General features: G+C 41.4%; 1 protein-coding gene across 1 annotated transcript in view; it reads left to right on the top strand.

Annotated features, from left to right (window-relative positions):
• The window catches only part of SOS2 (SOS Ras/Rho guanine nucleotide exchange factor 2), a 52425-nt gene extending 28717 nt beyond the window's left edge, over positions 1 to 23708 (top strand). Inside the window, exons 9-23 of the mRNA XM_082760626.1 lie at positions 1965 to 2092; positions 2455 to 3110; positions 6295 to 6376; positions 7025 to 7147; positions 10638 to 10741; positions 11935 to 12154; positions 13094 to 13213; positions 13960 to 14122; positions 14861 to 14978; positions 15506 to 15678; positions 17547 to 17663; positions 19135 to 19396; positions 20310 to 20351; positions 21500 to 21609; positions 21942 to 23708. Of these exons, the coding sequence (XP_082616752.1) occupies positions 1965 to 2092; positions 2455 to 3110; positions 6295 to 6376; positions 7025 to 7147; positions 10638 to 10741; positions 11935 to 12154; positions 13094 to 13213; positions 13960 to 14122; positions 14861 to 14978; positions 15506 to 15678; positions 17547 to 17663; positions 19135 to 19396; positions 20310 to 20351; positions 21500 to 21609; positions 21942 to 22451 (2928 nt within the window). The 3' untranslated portion in view covers positions 22452 to 23708. The remainder of the gene's footprint in view (positions 1 to 1964; positions 2093 to 2454; positions 3111 to 6294; positions 6377 to 7024; positions 7148 to 10637; positions 10742 to 11934; positions 12155 to 13093; positions 13214 to 13959; positions 14123 to 14860; positions 14979 to 15505; positions 15679 to 17546; positions 17664 to 19134; positions 19397 to 20309; positions 20352 to 21499; positions 21610 to 21941) is intronic.

The following is a 23708-nucleotide window of genomic DNA, read 5'->3' as shown; positions in this document are numbered from 1 at the left end:
CCTAATTCATGCATGTGACTCACTATGTAGTTATCAGGCAACCCAAAGTATATGAAATTCTGCCTTTTGATCTTTTCCACTGTTACCTAATTGCTGACACAGACAGAAACCCTGGCCAGTATGTTACAGGATCATCATGGCATGATTTCCTTAATGAATACCGTGCTTCATTACTGTTCTCTCCCAGTTTTCTGTATAATAAAAAAAAATGAATAGTTAATACTCAATTTGTCTGGTATTCTTAAATATATGTGATATATGTAGGACCCCTTTTTCCCTTTACCTGTAGATTTACATATTTTCTCTGTCTAGCAAATGTTGCACTTTTGTTAATCTGCTGTTTAGTCAGAAAAATGCTCAATATGAACAGGCATTTGGAAAAGCAGATGTTGGTCAAGTGATTACAGAGAATGAGCTTCAGGTAGTCTGCCTGATCTTCAGGAATCTATTTGTTAAGATGCAGAAATGGATTAAATTACTAGACAAGTGGGGTTTTGTTTGTTCAATACCAACAACAAAAGCAAAGTACGCCCTTTGACATCTGTTAACTGCCAAAGTCTCACTTCGGGAAGGGTATGCAAGAAATTGTGCTTGGGACATGGGAGGAAGAAAAGTATTTTATCAGGCTCAGTAGCTTTCCCCACTTCTAGGATGTGGCACTTTTCAAGCCATTTTTATGTTCTTTGCATTTCTATGGCAGATGCAAAGGAAAAAAAAAAAAAAAAAAAGGGTTTCCACAGAGATTTAAGTCTTATTTTTTTCCTTTCCCTGTACTGTTCCCCAGCTCATAAACCTCCCAGAAGTTTTTTGCCACGAAACTCTCATTTCTCTAACACGCAAGATGAAGGTTGTTTGGGCATGTGAAAAACAAAAAATTCAGTGATTTAAATTAAAGGAAGAGAGTGGACCAATCTGGTCAAATCCCATTCTCTCAATTACTTTTAGAGGAAGCTACATATCCTTGCTGAGGGAACTTAGTGGGGAAAAGAAAAGAAGGTTTCTGCCATGCTGAGTGATTGTAAGTAAGATTTCTCTTGAAGTATGGAGGTAAAACAGAACTTACCCAGAACTGCCTGGCATAGTGTCTTGATATTGCCCACCAAATCAGTTTGCCTAAGTTTTCATTAAAGAAATCATACAATCTTGAACATGAAAGGGGTTAAAAAGCAAAATCTCTCTTATTTAGAGCAGTAGTGTTTTAGGAGTGATGACCTTAACCAAAAAGAGGAATTCTGGAAATAGGCTTTTCTCAAACCGTACTGCAGTTGAGTGTATAGAGGTGGTAGGAAAGCTTGTTAAATTGCCAAATACGAGAAGTTTCTGCCTAGTGGCAAAGACAGATCTAGTCTTCATGCTGATTCTCACTGTGTTTACATTTTGCAATTAGAAGCAAATCTTGAATTTCAGACTTTATTTGGTATGGTGGAGTTTGCCAGACAGAGTTGGTGTTTCTTCTTGAAATAGATGAATTTGCTGAAGATGGCTGAGTTCAGAACAGTAAGAAGAGAGCAAATCTTGGTCCTTTTAAACGTGCTTTGAAATGTTGAGATTGCCTTATTGAAGGAATATTACATGTGGTTACATACAACAGCATTTCACCCTTGACTGCTTCAAACCTCCAAACTGTTTAACAAAATCCTTATCAGTAGTAAAATAGGATCTTGTTGAAAAGATAACAGCAAAAAATGTCTCCGACAGTTAGTATTGGCACTCGGTAAGAAAAGGGTTGTGTTTCTAAACTCCCACCTGTTCTCTGCTTTTGCATATGTACAGACTGTTCCCGAGTATCTGACAAATGGTTTGTAGTTACACACACAGCTAGCTCTGAGCGTGTCACTCTTTGATGGGCTCAAAGTCAGTGATTTCACTGAGTGCTGTGCAAAACACTGTACGAATGTTTGTCAGCCTTCCTACCCGTCTGTGATTCAGATAAATCTGAAAGAAAACTGTTTATTATGTTCTAGCAACTGCAGGAATGCAGTGAAGATGAAGAGGATCGGGAGTGCCTAAAACAAGCCATTACTGCTCTTCTGAACCTCCAGTGCAGCATGGAGCGCATTTACAGCAAACACTCCCCAAGACGTCGGCCTGGGTAATAATCCACAAAACTACACAGGTTTCCCAAAGCTGAGAGAGAAAGAAAGAAATTACGTGGAAGGAATTGTCCTTTTTTTTCTAGTTAGTGTGTGTGTTTCCTGTTCAAGGCGTGTCTTTATGCCCATTTTCGTTGTAAATGGAATAGCAGCCCAAACTTTTAGAGTCCATTTCTATGAATAATGTCAATATCTTACTCTCTCACGTGCCAAAACAGTGCACGTAGTTTATTTGGAACAGTAAACTTGATTAGGGGAAAGAAGGAATGATAAGCAATTAATTTAGGTGGTTTTACTTTGGTCTCTTGGGATGGCAAACATGGAATGTGCCCATCGTGACTTTTTCTTTTATTCGTTCAAGGGAGCCAGTCTGTCGCTTCTATAACCGACAAATAAGAAGCAAACACTTGGCCATCAAGAAAATGAATGAAATCCAGAAAAATATTGATGGCTGGGAAGGCAAAGATATTGGGCAGTGCTGTAACGAATTCATAATGGAAGGCACCTTGACAAAAATAGGAGCCAAACATGAACGCCACATCTTTCTCTTTGATGGTTTAATGATCAGCTGTAAAACTAATCACGGCCAGTCACGGCTGCCCGGTTACAGCAATGCGGAGTATAGACTGAAGGAAAAACTTATCATGAGAAAAATACAGATTATTGATAAAGATGACACATCTGAATATAAACATGCTTTTGAACTGGTGCCTAAAGATGAGAACAGTATACTCTTTGCTGCCAAGTCTGCTGAAGAGAAGAGTAATTGGATGGCTGCTCTGATTTCCCTCCAGTATCGGAGTACTCTGGATAGGATGCTTGATTCAGTGTTACTGCAAGAAGAAAACGAACAGCCCCTGAGGTTGCCCAGCCCAAGCGTGTATCGTTTTGTAGTGGAAGACTCTGAGGAAAACATTGTTTTTGAGGACAACTTGCAAAGCAGGAATGGAATTCCTATCATCAAAGGAGGAACGGTTGTGAAATTAATCGAAAGGTTAACATACCATATGTATGCAGGTACCCTCAACATTTACTATATACGGTCTTTTTTTAAGATGGTGCTTGTACGGGTAATTAATTTAGTCCCTTTTTTCTCTTTTTTTTTTCTTTTCTTTTCTTTCTTTTTTTTCCCCAGCATATAGTTAAATGTAAAGCGAGGTTTGCAGAAATAACCAGTATCTTATTAAATCAAGTGGCTTTGCTGGCAAAGCTATAAGAAGACTTCAGGCATGCAGGCTCCCCCCCTGCAGTGTGTCAGTGGTCTAATAGGCGCTACCAATGCTTTCTGTTAAACCTTTGCTTCATTCTTCTCCCAAGACCATCGTGGCTAAAGCAGCAGAGCTGCATGCTGTGTGGAGGAGGAGAAATGTCGCTGGTTATTTCTGTTAAGCCTTTGCCTGCCACTTTCTGAAGTCCCTCAGTAGAAAAGGAGGCAAATCCCAATCAATTCTTCAGCCTTTTCCTGTGAAATGCTGTCTTAAAGCCACAGAAATAAAACTTGTAATTATGTAAAGTACTAACACTGCTGAAAAAGTTTGAGAGAGCTTAGGTATGAGTCTTTAGAAACGTGCATGCTGTTGTAACAACTAGAGCTGGATTGTCTTGAGCTGTATATTTTAAAGAAAGAAAGAGAAGAGAAGAGTACTTCTCATTGGCCACACACTGAAATTGATGCAGCTACCTGTCACACAAGTAACCCAGAGCTGTGTTTGTGGATCCCACCTCATCCAATTCAAAGCCATGTGGGTTTCTGTGGCGTTTCAGGTTCTCTCTCTTTCGGAAAGAACTGGTGCATTTGATTATTAGTTTGATAGTGTAACTTGTGAGGGCTTTATAGCACAAGTACGTGCCACTTTGGCTTTGGGAATCTTCAGTGAAAGCATTGTCCTCTTGGGTTTCTGTGTGCTTTTTCCCAAGCAGTGTTTGGAGCCAAGACTAACAAACCCTGTCCGTCTGCCTCCGCAAGGGCATTTCAACAACTAACAGCATGCGGAGGGACTCCTAGCAGATCCTGATGCTGCTTTATCTTTGTATTTATGTAACAATACGTTTTTAGCTGCTCGGTTTTTATATGTTTGCATTGGTTTTAGATTGTTTGAAGCAGGTTTGTTCCAGCAGAGGTTGTTTGTAGAACTCCTGTCGTGTGAAAGAACTTGCCAGTTGATACCGGGATACCATGGCAGGCAGCAGATGCAGAGTTGTTAATCTCTTGAATTTAGCTTGTAAGCCACTATTAGAAGCACGTTGCTTGTATTTTCCATTGCGTTGAGAATGTTTATTTATGAAAATAATCTAAAAAAATAATATCCAGGCACCTACACAGGTCAGAAAGCAGAGTAGCAGTCCCCATTCTAAGAGAATTGCAGATCTTGTCTGCAGAGCAGAGAGCCTGCCCACCTGTTCAGTGGTAAGAGGAGGATTTTCTTTTAAAAGTGCCATAAATAATACTGACGAGTGACTGCAGATGTGACGGAGAGGCAGAACAGGCCAGTCCAGGACTAGGGTGCAAACTCAGCAGCCCAGAACGAGAGCACCATTACTTCAACCTTCAAGCACATTCCCAAGTAGGCTCCCTTCTAAACGTTGAGCCTTTGAAGGGAATTTAAGCCTGCTTAAAAGAAGTGTCTCTTAATCTTCTGGGTGCCTCTTAGAAGAAATTAACTGACTGCATGTTGATGACTGCTAGCGTAAGTTCCCTGACAGATTCAAGATGATTTACAGCACAGTAAGTAAAAAGAAACACCCAACAGCCCCAAATCCGTGCTTTTAGTGAACATCTGCACGAGCATTTCTCTGGGCCTGGTTTTCCTGTATTTCACCATTCATTTGCTCCCAAGCAGCTCAGGCAGCTGCTGCGGCCACAGGCTAGCAGCTTGCAGCCACTGGTAGCCGCCTGGGGGGTCTGCTGCAGGCACGGAAGGATTAGGGCCAGATGATGACCCGCTGAGGCTCACACCAAAGTGATCCGTCTGTCAGCCTGCTTATTCACAATCTAGGAAACTCCCCGAGAGTGGAATTGAAAGAAACTAAAGGAAAACGTTGGGACTCTGCGTAATTAAGCATTTAATTCGTGTTTTGTTGTGGGTTGCTGCTTTTTTTCACGCAGGCATGGCCGTAGAGTTTTATTCCCTCGTGTCTGCGTGCTGTGCCACCTTCCTCGGATGGTGTTCTAGGGATGAATCAAGATCGTCTGTTCTGGGGGCTGTAATTTTGTGCCCAGGCTTCAAATGAGGCATGGAACTGTGGAGCAAGAGGAGAAATGTTTGTGTTTGCAGCACGTGGGTGCTGTATTAGAGGGCTGGGTTCTCTCCTTGACTCTGTTTTGTGGTGCTGGTCGGTTTGATGGAGCTTTTTAGCAGATGGCCACTGAATTTATAATCCAGCTTGATGCAGAGGGGTTTGACTGATGGGAGTGCTCCTGCAGCATGGAAAACTATGTTTGGGGTGTGAAATAAAGTGCACTTAATACCTCTGATAAACAAGATCATAACAGATGTATGCTTCTAAGCTAGCAGCGGGCCAACACAAACACGTGTTGGCCTCAGCCAAAATGCCAGGGCAGGCAGATTGACACCGGGCTGAGAATTGTCCTGGCTTGCAGACAGCTGCACCCGCTGGTAACACACCTCCCGCAGCAGCGAGAAGGCAGGAGGCAGGTGTGGTGGCTTCTGGAGATGCACGGGCTGGAAGTGCTGCAGGTATTTTGCTTTGTAAGGCCTCTGCTGCCCGTGCTGCTTTCCCTGCCGGCTGCTCAGCCCACAGCAGTTGTGTGCTGGGGAGGCGTGCAGGCTCTGCTGGGGAGATTTTTGTAAGAACAGGTAAGACAAATGTTTCGTCGGGGTGGTAGAGGTATTTTTGATGTCATGATAGCAGACAGCCTAGCTCTACGTTGTTTTCCTTGTCTTTCTGAAGGCGTTGAATGGCTGCCTGGGCAGTGAGTGTAAGCCATTCCGCATGCCAAGACTGAGACACAGTTTTTGAGAGAATGTGCAGCTGAATTGTATCAGGGGAATTGTATCAGAGGGCTAAATGAAAATTTCACAAGCAGTATCAGTTCGGGTATTTTCTAAAGTGCTTGACTTAAAATTTCCGTGTATTTTCTGCACTTCAGACTTTTCCTATGTGGACCTGTATTTTTTTCCTGATATTTTGAGACAAGATTTAAAAAAACTTTCATCGTTTTCTTACTCTGTCTTTACAGATCCAAATTTTGTACGTACTTTCCTTACCACATATCGCTCCTTTTGCAAGCCCCAGGAACTGCTGAGCTTACTGATTGAAAGGTACGCTGTGGTTATCCTTCCTGAAAAAGGCTTTGTGTTCATTTACCTGCTCCTTTCTGCTCGTGTTCTCAGTGCTGTGTGGAATACATTTGGCGAACAGGAAAAACAGTGAAGTTCATGAAACAGTAACTTCTTAACAGGGCTACAGCAATGACAGTTTTCAATGCAAGCTTCTTTTTTTCCTGTTAAATTAGCACCTGAATTCCTTATCAGCTAGAGAAGTTGGTGTGCCTCAGCTGTGGGGTGGTGGTGGACTGCTTACATGTTGGAGTATCCTGAAGTGTTCTAAGCAGTTTGTTTGAAAGGCACAGACTCGTACTGTAAACAACATGTTAATGCAGTGTGATAAAGCTGTTCTTAAGCTCTCTTCTAATCTTCACTTAATCAAGCTAGCAGGTAGTTAAAAACCTTCTATCCTAGTCTAGACATCTTGTGATGACCAGAAAACTAGGGAATTATCAGTGAGAGCTGGGTGTGTTGGCAGCACATAGCCAGGGGAAGAGGGAATTCCAGGCAGACTGGATGCCAGATGAGTGCCTGAGTTTCACTGCACTGAATTTCTTTAAATAAAAGTGCTCTTCATGTCCTACATAAAGGGTTTGGCTTTTATCTTAATTGCCATCGGTTTTCTGGTGCTTGTGTTCGTAGGTTTGAAATCCCCGAGCCGGAGCCTACTGAAGCAGACAGGCTGGCAATCGAGAAAGGAGAGCAGCCCATCAGCGCAGACCTGAAGCGATTTCGCAAGGAATACGTCCAGCCAGTGCAACTCAGGTTTCTTTGCTTTTAAATTTGTTCTCTTAAAGCCAGATTTTAGTTCAGCCATTACGTTGCATGCCTGGAGACAGTAATCTCTTTAGGAGACTGCTGTGCTGTCAAGTAGGGACTTATCATTGTCTGCAACCAGACTAATATCCCAAGCCATGTTCTGATTAGTCATACTGACTTCTGTTGTTGTTGTTGCAACTGTACTTTGGGTCTCTGCTGCTCACAGCTGTGATCTCCGCCACCCACAAGAACGCTGTATGGCTGCTATGGAGAGCGGGTGTGGGTGAGAGATGTACAACTCAGAGTGTTTCTGACGGCGTTTTGAATGGGTTCCTTGTTAACAGGCCCTGTGAAGATAGTTTCTCTGTTTCCATTTTTTCAGTCCTGCTGGTATTTTACTCCCTTTCCCAGCCTATTGATGGATTTGCACACAGGGAGACTCTTGTCTGTACTGCACTTTGCAACGGGCTACAGTGAATCTTCAAGGTCTTGCTGACCAAGCTAATTTGGGGAACAATTAAGCATTTCTAGCATGAATGAGGCTTGTTGTTTCCCTGATAGGGAATCAAGTCAGGAGGAGACAGAGCTCACAGCCAGTGTTTGTTAGAACAACCTTTATTCATTAAACTTGCTATTAGTAGTATCAAGCTGTTACTATTTATGGCAAGTAACCACAGGCACAGTACCCTCCATTTTTTTCCCTCACCACACAATCATATTTCATAGTTACCTGTTCAGAGCAGCAGCAATTTACTGTTAATTAGAGAATCATCCTGACGTGCCAGGACCTTCAGTATAGGTTTTTGGAAGGTCACTGAGGAGGTACCTCTTTCATCACATACTTGTGTACAAATATATACGTTTAAAAAAATAATCAAGATCCAAACTAAACACCCAAGCATGTGAGTACACAATCCTGTAGCTCTCGTCGATATATAGGAGCCGCCACTTTCTTGGATGTGGTCCAAGTTACACAACCCCAGAGTAACCTTGATACTTCTGTGTGCTCCCGTCCTTGTGCAGCTTTCTCAGGTTCTTGGTGTTCTGAGTTTATCAGCTCCCGTGGCTTCGGCAGGGCTGCTGGTCTCCAGAGCTATCAGTTCGTGGGAGATCTTCACGCGCTACTTCTCAGCATCATTTTTTCCTGGTTTCAGATTGCTGTTTTTTGGTTAGTGTTTCTGCAGACATCCCCATAAACGCCTATAGAGCCCCTCCAAAGAAACTTGCACAGAATGGGCTTTTGTGACATAACTGGCTCACGAGTTTAAATATAGCTGTATCGCTTTTCTTGCTATTTTTGTATCCTCCTCTTCTAGCTAGGCTTGAAGCTGCTTGGAGACCTCCTCACAGTGCCCATCTGCATGGTACAAATGCATCTTCGTGCCACGCTGCTGATGCCATAGCTGAGCAGGACAGGGGCTTATCAATGAAACAGAACCCGTAGAACAGCTGAAGGCAGCAAGTAACCATGATTCTGGCTATTAATTTCCAAAATCAGTGCAGCACCATTGCTTTCACATGTTACATTTGAGCTCTTTGAAACCTGTGCCTAGTTCCAAAGTTTCCAGGGTGTTTGGTTTTGGTTTCTGGTTTCTTTCTTTGAGAGATTAGGATACCTCTTGTCATGACAGGTACCCTTAATGTCTAATTCATGCTGTGGTTGGTGAGCTGAGCGCCCTTATTAGTGCCTCCTTGATGAGAGATGTGGTTCAGAGCTGCTGTTTAACACACACACTCCTGTGGCTTATAGTTAATCTTAGAATTGAGGAGATATTACAGGTTTCTGGTGGCTTGAAAATGTTAGCTGTCCTACAGCTCAAAAGAAGGGTCTGAATTTGATCTTTTATGCTGATATGCCCAGCACTTCGTACATCCCAGTTTTGTACCAGTATTGAGCTCTACTTCAGAGAGATCTGAGATTTGGGAGTAAGGTGGGGAACATGAAGGTGCCCAGTCCTTCCCCCTCTTCAGCACTTACTCCACACGCTGTAGACATGCTGTGCAGTGCACGGAAACAGTCAGGTCTTTGACTTGACTAAATGCAGGTGAGGTTATGAGAAAGAGGAGGTGCCCAGCTGCAAGTGCAGTCAGCAGAACCAGGTAGTCTTTCTTGCTTTTTCAGTACTCCTACCACGATATCTCAAAGGCAAAGACTGATTAGATAAGATCCTCTATTACTGTTATTGGGAACTCGTTTCAAAGCATCCCTCCTTTGATGGTTAGAAGCTGTCATTAATTTCCAGCCCGAAGGGTCTGAGTAGCCATTCTTTCATGGGATAAACTTTCTTCTTTAACTTAAATAGCTCTCCTCTTCCCAGTGTCTCTCCTCCGTGTGTTCATGTTGAGCGTCCTTAGCTTGACTCAGCTAGCCCAGCCGACTGCTCCAGTACTTAGACTCACACGAGGCTGGCAAATTAAAATCAATTATCTGCCCTGGTCCTCTCAGACATTCTTGCCCCCAGTCTGCAGGGCTGAACCACTGCAAACAGTAGCCTGGTGCTGAAAGGAGGACCACAATTAGCGCTGCTTTACCTTAATATCCTGAGCTGCAAAAAGTTAAGCAGCACTCTGCTGAGCCACTTCTGCAAAGGCAATGGGGAAGAAATAACCAAATCTCACTGCAACCATCTCCTCTGTGAGCCCTTGACTGTGGGCTCTCCATTAACCCCAACATCCTGATCCCAGCTTTTGGGCTGGCACAGGGAAAATCCGTTGCGCTGGTTGATGGAGGAGGTATCAGCTCAGCACTCAGGTAAGGTGATGTGGTGCACCCCAATAAATCGGAGGTTTGAGTTACGAGTTCAACTTGTTTACACGAAGAAGAGGCAGAAGAGTTTTTTATTCTGATACATCTGAAGAGAGTGGAAGGCTGAAGAGCAGTTGTGGTTTAGTTCTTAAAGGCTTGTTTATTAGCGGTCTGTTTAAGAAAGTAGAGAAAAGTCAAGAGAAAGTTGAGTGTTATCCTTAAAGCACTGGATCTTGTAGTGCTGTTAGTGTAAATAAAAAGATGAAAAATTAGGCCAGCACACCTGCAAAAACTTCTAAGATTGAATTTTACTCATAGGAAAGAAACAGTTACAAATTTGTTTCCAATCAAATGGTCAATTCTAATTATTTTTGTTTGTTTAAAAAATATACCAATAAATTATATTCATGATACTTATTTTACCTGCTGTTGATGACTTTTTTCCTCTTCTGAAAACACCTCAACACTAGCATTCTTTATTTATTTGTTTGTTTTTAAAACTTATATACATGCTAAGTCTGGAAAATTAGGTTTAAAATACTTGGGGACTTCTGTGTTCATCGATGCATGCTTAGTCTTTGCTCTGCCCCTGTGTCCATCTGCATTTTGATAGTCTTCAGTCACACGAATCTGTAACTCAGCTTTTATATACCTGTGTTTTGTTTAATGTTTACATAGGATGAGCTTGGAAGTCCTAAAAAAAAAAAAAAACACCCCAAAATAATTATTTTTTTCTCTCTCCTTCCTCAGAATATTAAATGTTTTTCGCCACTGGGTAGAGCACCATTTTTACGATTTTGAAAGAGATCTGGAGTTGCTAGAGAGATTGGAGACGTTTATTTCAAGTGTGAGAGGTATGGTAATTGGTAGTCCTCTGTTCTTCCCCATTTTGGTACAGCCTGCTGTTCTAATGCTCAGGGGTTTTAGGCATGAAAATATCTTCACACATGAGTAATTTTAATGCCTTTAATGGAGCTGTTATTTAACTCTCCTTTACATGAGCAATCTTTGGCCTGAATCATACGTAAATAGCTACCAAAAAATGATTTCACGCATTGTGGCATTGTTTAACTTCAATGTATTTACTTTTGGGCAGTAGGGTTCATCCTTGCCTGACTCTGTAACAGACTTAGGAGAATTCAGAATTCTCTCACCTCCCTTCTTTGCTTTGTACTTGTAGAGAATTCCTTCCCTGTTGGATAACGAGATGAGTTTTTCCATAGTCTTTTCCCATTGATTTAAAATTCTAGCTGAAAATCATTATCCTTTAAGAAAACCCTTGTTCCATTTGGTATCACTTCCTCTGGAGCAATCCTTTACAAACTAGCAGATTTTTTGGGCAGCCTAGATGGAGGGCCAGCAGTTTGCATCATTGTCCTGGCAATGCTAGACTTTACTTTTCAGATTGTCAGACCGTATGTGGGGCAATACCACGCTGAGCCAAACTTTGAGACCCATAGTTTATCTTTTGCAGAGGTTTCTACTGCTGATCAGAGAGAAATAATTCAATTTTGGGGGTTAGTCTCATAAAAGTTATTTGTCTTGAAATGCTGAAGGTACTTCTTGTCTTGTCCATGATGCTGTGTACTGTAAATGTTGGACTGATGGTGTAAGCGTATTTTTTTTAATCTTTTCATTTTGCTGTGCACTAGTACAGCATATTGCAAAGTTTCCACTTTAAGCTTTTTTACTTTTTTTCAGTTATTTTCCTTTTAGTAGGTGAAGCTAGCAGTCAAAAAGATGATAGTTGCAGTTTAGGGGAAACAGTAAAATGCAGTGTGTGCGTGGTCACTTGTCTCCCACTAAACGTGTCAGTAGAAGCATTTAAATGCAACTGGACACCCAAAAATTTGTTGGTGTGTCTGTATTTGCAAACTGACACAAGTGCAAGAACCCATAAGACAAAAATAAATAACGAACTGCAAACCTAATTAATTTCCCTGCAGAAATGCAGTATTTTGAGTGCATGTGCGTATTTTGTTGGTTTCATTAAACTATCAAAAATAAGATGATATTAAAAACGTTTTTTATGGGTTATGTTTTGTAGGAAAATCCATGAAGAAGTGGGTGGAATCAATTGCTAAAATCATCAAAAGAAAGAAAGCTCAAGCAAATGGGATCAGTCACAACATCACCTTTGAGAGCCCGCCTCCCCCCATCGAGTGGCACATCTGGCGTGTTGGGCACAGCGAGACCCTGGACCTGATGACTCTGCACCCCATAGAAATTGCTCGGCAGCTGACGCTTCTGGAGTCTGACCTGTACAGGTAGAGGTCTCTTTGTGCTATCTGAGCAAGAAAGTTCATAGAATCAGTCAAAAGTACGTCCCCTTGTTTTACAGGGTTTATGGAAGTAGGTTTTCTGTTTGGTACCGAAATATACAAGAGAAAAGGTGTTTTTACATCTCTCTATGAGATTTCTGATAACATAACTGAATAAATACAGTAGTTTAGGAAACTAAAGTATTATGAGTAGGTAATATCAGTTTATAGTCTCCTTGTTAAAAGCAAACTTTGTTACATTAATAAAAAACTTTTATTGTGTCATAAAAAACACATGATTGTCTCTCCCCCTTTGCTTAATAGATGCATAGCAAAGTCCTAGGCGTTACACACAATATAACTTACAGGACTGGTACATCGGGGTCCTCTAATCTAGTTCTGAAGAGTTTTTCAGTCTGGTATCATAAATGCTCTGCTGTTTCTGTGCTTTGTTGTTACTGATCATAAATAAAGCTAGCCTCAATGTGAGAGCTGAGTTTTGCCAGGTAGAAGTTCTTTAAGAGCTTACGAAACAAAAAGGTGAAGCATCCTTTAATGCTTCAGTGATAACAGGTTTTCAATGGAAATAGGTCACTTTTCCAGCAGGTTGCTCCAAGTACTTTAGCTTCCTATTAAAAAAAAGATTTTAATTGCCTTTAAGATTCTTTCTTCTGCCGTCAGGAGATTAAACTTAACTCCTTTGTAATTTTCTTATGTGGAAATGCTTATTCAAAAATGCCAATTTCAGTTAAGATAAAAATGGATTTTCTTCTATCCGCAAGTACTCATCGAAAAGTTATTTTAAGTAACTGTTTTTCTTATACTGGGTTGTATTTGTGAAATACCAAGTCGTGATTAAGGGAAGAAATAATTTTTTAATGCAAACACGGAACACAATTATTATTTATATTGAACAATCCTGTTCATCTTGCTTTATCATAACAGGGCAGTACAGCCTTCTGAACTCGTCGGTAGTGTGTGGACTAAAGAAGATAAGGAAATTAACTCCCCAAATCTATTGAAAATGATTCGTCACACTACAAATCTTACTCTTTGGTTTGAAAAGTAAGTAAAGTGATGGTGATTTTAGTATAGTGGCGTGAACTCCTTCTGAAATTGAGAAACGTTTTTGTCTTCCTTGAATTCTGTTGCCTTGAATCTTGAGATAGTAGTAGAGTATTACAATAATTTCAGGTTTTATTTCTAGGTCCATGCCATGCCAATCATGTGTTTCCTCCATTTAAAAAAAATAAATAAATAAATGGATTTTTTCCAGTACTGTCCACATGGTCAACATGTGCCCTGCTGTTATTTCTACAGTACATCAAAGGGCACTGAAGGCAATGCAGGACACTTTTCTGCATCTCTTTTGAAAATCTGTTGTGTCTATCCGCTTAGCTTAGTCTCTCTCCCTTCTTGTGATGCATCACTAAGGACTTCTGAAGACGTGGCCATGCTGCAGTCAAAAGGGTGTAGCAGTTTGTACGTGTATACCTAACCTCATGAGCTTAAAATGCTATCATAGATACTGCAGCATGAGAGGGTCACCCTGTTTACCCTGGATTGTGCTTGGGTCTTGCTTTATTTTAGAGTACGTGCCAAAATCATCTTGTTATTTCAACCTAAACATATATAATATGTGATTACATAAATTTGTACTTGAGATTTTTGACAGTGCACCAAACCGTGCCTGCTAGACACACTGTACAGTTTTCACTTGGACATTTTGCTAGCCACTAAATTAATTTGCTAGCTTGCTGAGCTTTCAGGTTCTGTTTATCAGTACTTCTCAAGTTACGTCTTTTGATTAGGTGCATAGTGGAAACCGAGAACTTCGAAGAGCGGGTGGCTGTGCTGAGCAGGATTATAGAAATCCTGCAAGTTTTTCAAGATCTGAATAATTTCAATGGTGTTCTGGAGATAGTCAGTGCAATGAACTCCGTGTCAGTGTACAGATTAGATCACACGTTTGAGGTAAGCTCTGGGCATTGCTCTTGAGAAAAAAAATAAACAGAATCCAGAAATGAATCAGGCAAACTTCATAAGTGAAATCCATATTGTACTTGCTTTCTTAGAAGAAAACAAATTAATTATGAGACAGAGTTACTTTAAAAGTTACAAGACAACATGAGATGGACTGGTTGTCTCAAAGGATTTGTAACAGGAAGTGGAGCTTTTCAGCAGATGTTTTCTCACTTGTATTCAGCTCAAAAAGGGGAAACAGCATGGACATCTGATTGTTAACTTGTCTGAAACAACCCCATTGCTTCAGTCCAGTGTTTTATGTGTGTGAAAGGGGAGGGTCCCAGGGCAGAGAAGCCTGGACTGGAACACTTGAACAGCAGAATTTCTTACCTACACAAGGACCGTGGGGATAGAGGGGCATAAGAGGGGATAGCTAAAGCTCAGATTTCAGTTGTTCAGCAGCACTTCTTTTGCATGAGAGTCTCAGACAATTCACATTGTTAAGAGACAAAAACAAATGGTTGCTGACTGCTTTAGGTGGACACTAGGAAGAGAGGCTAGGAAGAATTATTGAACTGATGGTGCTGTAGTCAAGAGCCATTTACAGAAGAGGTTCTTTCAAATATTAATTTGAGTTTCTAAGTTTTGTTAAGAAACCTAGGTAATTATCTTGTATTTTCTAACCGTGCTGTTGAGATCTGCATAGCTTCTATTTTGTTTTTTTTTTTTTTCTCTTTGACAATTTAGGCACTACAGGAAAGGAAAAAAAGGGTTTTGGATGAAGCAGTAGAACTAAGTCAAGATCATTTTAAAAAGTACCTAGCTAAGCTCAAGTCAATCAATCCACCCTGTGTGCCTTTCTTTGGTAAGTAACACCAGAATAGGCTAATATTGTGTGTGTTGTCTTTCTTAAATTAGGTTTGATGCAGATGTGTTAATCTTGCTTATAGTAACAGGTGGTGTTTTGCTCTAAAAAATATTTATTTGTTACTTTGACTTCCTAGGTTTGTAATGATTTCAGACTTAGTGTATTCTGTATAAAAGTTATTTTTCTAATTTAGTAATGCAGATTACTGGTATTATTGGTATGAGTATTACCCCGCTTCATTTTACTCTGCTTCTGCATTGGTGAGCTGATTGTGGCAATGACCTGAAGATGTTTTTCTAAATTCAGGATCTCAGGTTAAGGAGTTGAAACATCTTATTTCAATAATACATTGTTCCTTTGTAAAATACAAACTTAATTCATTTTTACCAGTTAGTAAACTGTTGGAGTGTTAAAGGGAATGGTCTACCTATACTTGGACTTTTTTTTATCATTCATTCATTATAAAGAATTAAATTAGATCTTAGAATAAAAATGAACTTTCAAATCCATTTCTTTTCTGTCAGGAATATACCTAACAAATATTTTGAAGACAGAAGAAGGGAATCCTGACTTCCTTAAAAGACAAGGGAAAGAATTAATTAATTTCAGCAAAAGGAGAAAAGTGGCTGAAATCACAGGAGAAATCCAGCAGTATCAAAATCAGCCTTACTGCTTACGGATAGAGCCAGAAATTCGGGTAATCAAAAACTAAATATCTCCTTTGGGGGTAAGAGAAGGAAAAGAATGCACACAACCAAAAATGGTCAGTCGTTCTGCCAGCACAGACCTAATCTTGTGTGATCAGTGACCATCAGAAGAGGGAGGAAATGGTGGCTGGTCTGTGGCAGCAGACAACAAAAATGTTGCAGCAAAGGGCCAGCCAGAGCCAGGTATCTGCTTTCTTGGGTTCCGTGTTCTGGGTCTTGTTCATCACCTTGCTGGTCTGCAGCCTGGTATTGGTGAGATTTCCTAGCAGCAGAACAGTGCATGAGACTCACTGACTGAGCAGCAGAACTTGGGAAGAAAAGTCAGTTTATTTGGGCCTAAAGCACTGGGTATAGCTCCCACTCTACCAGGTTGCCCAGCCTGGATGTGGACACCTTCATGGGGCATCCACAGCTTCTCTGGGCAGCCAGTTCGAGTGCCTCACAGCCCTCCATAGAGGTGCTCCAGCCCTCTGAGCATCTTCATGGCCCTCCTCTGGACCCTCTCCAACATCCCCACATAATTCTTGCACTGGGGGCCCAGACCTGGATGCAGGATTCCAGGTGGGGCCTCACAAGGGCAGGGCAGAGGGGCACAATCCCCTCCCTGCCCTGCAGCCCACCCCTCTGGTGATGCAGCCCAGGACTCAGTTCCCTTCTGGGCTGCAAGCAGGCAGTGACCCTACTGACCCAGCCTCCTGACGCCGCTGCGTTACATAAATGGGGCGTGTGGAGGTGTCAGCCAGCACGAGCTTGAGAAATGAGAAAGCCTCAAGAGGTTACTTAGATAAGAAAAACACCCAGTGCATCCCAGATCATTTAAAGTAAATTAAAAGAAAACGATGGAACCTGAGCCAGGTAAAGGCAAGTGTTTGTGTAGAGGGGTAATAATGATTGAAAAGAATAGTTTGAAGTACCCAGACATCTTCCGGAGTGCACAGCTAATTGTAACCTTTCCAGAAAACAGCTCTGTGCATAGCTCTCTCAGCTTGTGAACAGCAGCAGTCAGGAAGCAACAAAGAACTTGGTTACATAAAGAATGAAATGGGCAATAATGCTGTTGTTTAAAATGTTATTTGCATTGTGTGTTTAATTGCTGTGGACATTTCTGGGAAGGGTTTTGAAGATTTACAGTATTCTCAAGCCAAGAAGTGAAATAAACTCAAGGGATGGCAGGGTTTGTGCTTTAAAAATGAAAAGAGCAAGTAGAAAATGTTGTAATTCATCACCCAGAGGCTCCAGCTGCACCAGGGAGCTTCGCTCTGTGCCATGCCCTTGGTGCCAGTCCTGCCTTACCATGCCTTACCTCCTGTCCTCGTGCCATATCACCAGATTCTGTCCCTGCCTCTGACCTTCCTGCTTTTGTCCTCTGTCCCTTCCTGTCCTTTGTAGTTAACTGATGACATCCAAAATTCCCCTAAAAATGGCACTGGCATAATAACATTTGCTTTCACTACCTCATGATCTGATTCGGCTCCTTCCCAGATCTGTGCTGTTACCTGAAGGGAAGTGTCCAGGGCACGGTTGTATGGCCTGGAACACTGCCAGGCTGTAAATGATCAAGTAATTAAAAGAAATGCTGGCAAAATTTACAGAAAACTTCATTTTACACGTCTGGGTATTTGAAATAAGGTCATTTATTTCAGGAAACTTACCAGGATCTTTGATTATTTCTTGCATAGTATTTTTTATTTATTTATTTTTATCAGGGAGCACTCTACCATCTCTTTTTCCTGTCAAAAAGTTACAGAATAGTGAAGAGCTAGATTTTTCATTCAAATTCTTGCTCTATGCATGTGGTTTTTTATTGTTGCTGTTTGGTTGTCTGGTTTTTAATGTTATTGATGCTTGTTTCATTTAGAAGTTCTTTGAAAATCTCAATCCTATGGGGAAGATACCAGAAAAGGAGTTTACAGATTACCTGTTCAACAAGTCATTAGAAATTGAACCTCGAAACTGCAAGCAACCACCTAGATTTGTAAGTCTTGGCCTGTAAACTACATAGATGAAATCCACTAGCTGCCAGGAAAAAGAATACTTTGTTAACTCAGTAAGCCATGTACATTTTCTCTGGAATTCTGTCTCATGAGATTAATTTCCAGCAAAATGTGACTTAAAAACATTTTTATTTCAGGGGTTTGTTGTTACTGAAACATACTGCCTTTAGCTTATTTTGGAATGAATTCTTCTTTTCCTCCAAACCTAAAATATTACAGTTTACATTTGGGTTTCTTACTTTATAGTCATATGGTAGAATATGCAATAACATTTCATAGCATCAAAAGTTGTTATAAAATATTAATATTAAGAAACTGTTTTTATACATGTTATATTTTCTTTAATAAACTTAATTTCTATTATTTATTTGTCTAAGCATCTTGTATTACTGCAAAAAATTGAAGTGCAGCACAGAATTGACAAGGTACAACCTTCTTGCAGAGTAAAATATGATTTGAAGGTGTAGCTGTGTTTAAAAAAAAAAAAAAAAGCTGCTGGGGCCTAGAGTTCTTTTTTTAAGTAGAGAAACACGGCTCATGAGAACACTCGATTTCTACATGTTGTAATTGTGCATTTGAGTAGCTGGAGATTTATCTAATTTTTAAGAGCCATCAATCATTTTAGCAATCTCCTTTTAGAGGAATGACTAAGATGATATTGCAACTATGGCAAGAAACTGGCAGAAATTACTGGTGCAAAAATGCTGTTTACAGTAATTTCTCTCTTCTTTTTTTCTTCCTTTTCTAAAAATAGAAACCCATACTGCTCTCTCTGTTATCTGGGCATGAATTCTTTATAGCTTGTGTCTTCCAAAGCAGACATTCTTATGGGAATTTCAGGAAGGTCCAGTTCTGGGTGCTGTAATGTGGTGGAGTCACGCACACCACCACAGGATGGGAAGGGAGCTCGTCTTCAAAGCATGGGCTTTGATCTGTGCTGTGTTACACCTGAGTCTGATGAGGCTTGTTTCAGGCACACCACTAATGCGTGTGTAAGAATTTCAGACTGATTCACCCAGCGTGCATACACGGCATGCGCCTGAGCTTGTCCGTAGTCCTGGACACATGCAGGGGCCTGGAGACTTTCACATCTTACGTTGCTGTTATGTGAAGCTCTTCTGCAAGCCTATGGAGGCACTTGAAATAACTCCCTGCCAAGATTGTGACTTGCTCTTCCCTCTATTTTGTCATGACTGACGTGCATCTGAAATTTGACTATTCGTTCTTCATAGCTGTGAGAATATTTAATAAGCTGGAAAAAAAGATTTTTAAGCCACATCCCTAACTTTTCAGTAAGCTCCTGTAGTACAGATAACAACCTCAAGTCAGTTGCAAAGAGGCTGTATCACTGTTTCATACGTATTTGACAAGTGCCTTTTAAAATTGCTCGTAGAGACTTGGTGATTTTGCTATCTGCAGTGTTAGCAGTACTAACCAGCTTTATTCCTTCAGCCTAGAAAAACAACATACCCCCTAAAATCTCCTGGGATAAGGCCCAACACCGGCAGACACGGCTCCACCTCTGGCACCTTGAGAAGTCATCCATTACCACTTGAAAAGGAACCGAGTAAGATAAGTTTCAGTAGAATTACTGAGGCAGAGCATGAATCAACAGTATCGGCACCAACTTCTCCAAACACGCCGTCTACTCCACCAGTCTCTGCTTCTTCAGAGTTCAGCGTATTTTCAGACGTTGATCTCAACAGTTCTTATGGTAAATATGTTTTAATAATTGTTGCTGCTGTCCCTCGGGGTTCCAAACTGTGTTGGTCTGTGTGCCAGCCTTTAAAAAAAAATCATTGCAAAATTTAGTTGTGAATGATGAAGTTCTTGAATCAGTGCTGTATGTACAGCAGTTTGGAACTGCCTGCCCTAAGTAGTTAAATAACAAGGGATATTTCCAGTCTTTTGGCCTACTAAAGCTGAGGCAATCTGTTCTGGGAGATGTCCCCGTGAGGCTTTACAGGGACTGCGCCTGCTTTACCACGTATGGCACCTATGTAAAGAGAGTGCTGAGAGCCTGGCGTCCACGCCAGTGCATTTCAGGAGCATTCCTGTGGACTGAACACACTCTAGAGATTCCGGTTTCGTTTCCTTTGAAGAGAATCCAGTCTGTATATTTGGAGACGTGAACCAAAGCGCCAGAAAGTGGGGGGTGGTCAGGGCGCTCGCTGCAAAATGCAGTCTTGATTAAAAAATGATCCTCTTAGCATAGATGCACTAATATGCTGCCAAGCTTTGCTTGTAGCTGTGAGCAGCTCCGTGGTCTTAGGAGCAGCCTGTGAGAGGCCTTGGCTCTTCTCAAAGGGAGCTGCAGATTGGGCAGGCAGGTTAATCCTCACGGGGGGTAAGTGACAAGATCTATATGGCAAATGCTGAGGGCGTGTGGGCTGTAGGGGAAATGCATGACAACGTGGTGGTGTCCAACAGACTGTAATAATGAAGTTTTAATTCCCAGCATAACTTAAAATCTTTTGTTCAAGAATATTTTTCATAGAAAAGCTTAATTTGTGTTAGCAGTAGATAAACTTAGAAAATCTGGTCTTTGAGGTCATTCACGAGCATGCTTTGTGCTGTAGTGGAGATGTTCTGTCTGGAAAATCTTTAATCCGTTTTTCATTTCACAGGTAACAATAGCATCTTCGCTCCCGTCACTTTGCCACAGTCGAGTGAGTACTGTAACTCTATTAAATGTTTCCTTTAACTTTGCTTTTCCTGGCTTCAGGAGAGCTGAATAGTAATTAAATGGTCTCTGAAATCTGGGATAAAATATGGACCGTGTTCGTTAAATAGAGTTCTGAGGGGAGTTTTTACAGGCTTTAGATCAACCATCCAGTAAAGCAGTCTAAAAAACCTAAGAACTGTCTGATCTTTTTTTTTCCCAGGCCTCTAGTATGATGTTGCTTCTCTTTTGAATGTCCTTGATGATTGTTTTGTTTGACTAATGATACAAACGAAGCAACCTGATAATTTAGCATTACCACTCAGTGAAAATAATTGTTCTATTGCTGGGGAATTAAGAGGTGCTTTTTGTACCACAGCTGTGAGGGAAATCCTGTATTCATCTGCCTTTTGAGCTTCTCTTTTTTCACTCCCCTATTACGCAGACATATATAATCCATAATATGAACATTTCAAACTGGAGAGCGCAGTTGCCTCATGCACTGGTACAGAGTGCTGCGCATTTCGAAGGGAAAAAGCAAAGGTGTGACAAAAGTCACATACAGCTCGGGGGTTGTGCTGTTTCTTTGAGGATTTTTTCCTCGGTAAAACAGAAGAATTTGGAACGCAATAAAACACTGTGGGAGTTACCACCATCTCTTCAGTGCAGCGTATAATTCTTCTGCTTTAGAAACGCTGCAAAGCTATTAACACAGCCTCGAAACTTCCAAATTTGAGCATGTACCCGTAGGGCCAAGAGAACAAACTTTCCACTCAAAAGTGTAACTGAGCCGTGTGGCCAAACTGCAGGTGCTGTGGTAAACAGGCAAATTCTGCAATACAGAGAGGATTGCAGTGCAAGTTGTTGAAGTACCCGCTAGGAGTTGACTTCATTTTATTTATTTTTGGGTCCTTTAGCATTGACTGCTAACTGCTGACGTGTATCTTTGATTCTGGAAATGGGAGACCACTTTGTAAAGAGTATATCTGATGAAAGCAATGAACGAGAGTTTCATACAGCTGCAATGTAGTGGTTCATGTTGCTGTTGAACACAAAGATCTGCTTGTTGGAATTTCATCTAGTTTGGTGTAATATTCTTGAACACGTTCCTCAGATATTACACAAGCAGTAAAATACCGGCTCTTCTCTCTCCAGAGACTTTCTTCAGCTCGTGGGGTAGCTTTCCTAAACTAAGTGACGAACCTCAAAACCCTCCCCCGCTTCCTCCTCGCAAAAAGATGGATCAGGATGCTTCTAACGCTAAGGTATATTTTCCCTGTATTGAACAGCTTTGATAATAAATCACTGAACGTCTAGCCAGGTTGGATTTCGTTAGTCTTTTGAAGATTTGGCACATTTCAGATGCAGCGCTCCAGTTACTCCTTTTGAAGTTTCAGGTTCCCAGTGTCTGAATCCTGCTTAGCTGCTTTGGGAACATACTGGTCATAATCAGATCAGAGATAGGGCTATGCCAGTATCACATTTGTGACAGCACCAGTAACAAACTTGAAGAAAATTCAGCAACTCTCAGGAGATAATGCTCTTCACCTAAAAATCTCCGTTTCTTACGGTGCCTTTTTCTCTTGTAATGCCGTAGGGAAGTTTAAAATCGGATGACGATCCCCCCGCGATCCCACCCCGGCAGCCGCCACCTCCAAAGATACAGCCTCGTGTTCCTGCTTACGCTGGCTCCTTCGAGCAGCCTCTGCACAGCCCTCCTCCGCCTCCCCCTCGGGACCCTCTTCCTGAGACTCCGCCGCCAGTACCGCACCGGCCTCCCGAACACTTTATCAACTGCCCCCTCAACCTGCAGCCGCCGCCGGTGGGACGCTTGCACAGAGATCCCGAGTGGTTCAGGGAGGCTGGCACGGGCCCCAGCTCTCCTGGCACTCCTCCCAGCACTCCCTCTCCACGGGTCCTGCGCCGCTGCTGCGTGACCAGCGCCAGTCACAACAACCTGGTCCACCTGCCCGCGCCCCCCGTCCCGCCCAGGCAGAATTCGAGCCCTCAGTTACCCAAACTGCCACCAAAGACTTACAAAAGGGAGCTCTCCCACCCGCCTTTGCACAGACTGTCTTTGCTAGAAAATGCAGAAACTCCTCAATGACCTTAGCCATAGTAGTCATTGACACTGGAATAGTATTTGTAAAGTTCCTTTTTTTTTTTTATTTATTCGAAGAAGGCAGTGTATTTTAGTACTTTTCACAAATTATGCTCTTAAAGTGCTGCTGATCAAACAAAAAAAATAGCTTAAATTGGAAAAATAAGACGACACACACTCTAGCCTGCGTCTGTTCGACAGCATTACCCTCAGGTGATCAGCAGCATTGCCTTGTTTCACGTCCTTAGTGCCGACAGTTATGCCAGTATACAAAATATATCTTTTTGCACTGTAAACTACACTAATTGAGTTTAAACTGACATCATTTAATTGCACTGAGCCAAAAAAGGTGCGTCTGTGGATTTTTTTTTTTTTCCAATTTGAGCACTAGTGGCCTTTTTTCAAAAGAACAATGGGATGATTACCCAACGGCAGGATATACAGCGTTTCCTGATTTTAAACCTCTGGCCACTTGCCTTCTAACTCTGTGTGGGCTTGGAGGTTCGTGAGTGACAGCTACTGTTCCCAAATATTTTAATGCCATGTCTTAATTGCCATTGATTTGCTGCTGAATACAAAAAAAAAAATAGATTGAAATCTAAAAGAAGATACCAAAATACTCAGTTGGTCGTGATTATTTTGAGGAAGTATGAACAAGGACTGCCTGTCTCAGATACTGGAAAGGATCCCTAGTACTTAGCATGCATCTTGTTCAGATGTGCCTTTTTGTTTTGGTAGGTGAAGATGTCTTAAGCTAAAGAGTTGTCTACTGTTCTGGAGAACAAAGCTATATGCCATGTATGTACAATTGTTTATATTGTATATTTACAGATAATGCTAATAACCTGTATAAATTTAAGTGACGTGAGGCCTATAATACAGTCTGCTACTCTCGCAATCCTACACGGTCAGAAGTGTTTCCTCTGGCTTAGGAACAGTCTTGCCTTCCAAACCTAATACCTTCCTTTAGATCTCACTTAACTTAATCGTGAATCCATTTTGGAAATCGGTAGCATTTAAACCAGCAAACACTTTAAAGCTTTATTAAACTTTTTAAACTGATAAGTGAATGGAACTTTTATTTGCCAGTTGAACTACTTGTTTGAACTGGTGTGAGAGTGAGTCTGTTTTACTGGTAGTACTGTAGCAGCATTTATAAAGTGGTCAGAAGCCACATTTTATTTACTGGTCTGTGGCCTTTTACTGTGCTTTGTATCAGAGTTCTTAACAAGATTAATAAATCACCCCAGTCTTAATTTTCAA

The sequence above is a fragment of the Aythya marila genome, assembly GCF_965140915.1.
Source record: "Aythya marila genome assembly, chromosome: 5".
NCBI lineage: Eukaryota > Metazoa > Chordata > Aves > Anseriformes > Anatidae > Aythya > Aythya marila.
The sequence above is the reverse complement of the archived record's forward strand: the minus strand, read 5'-3'. Positions and strand labels throughout refer to the sequence as shown.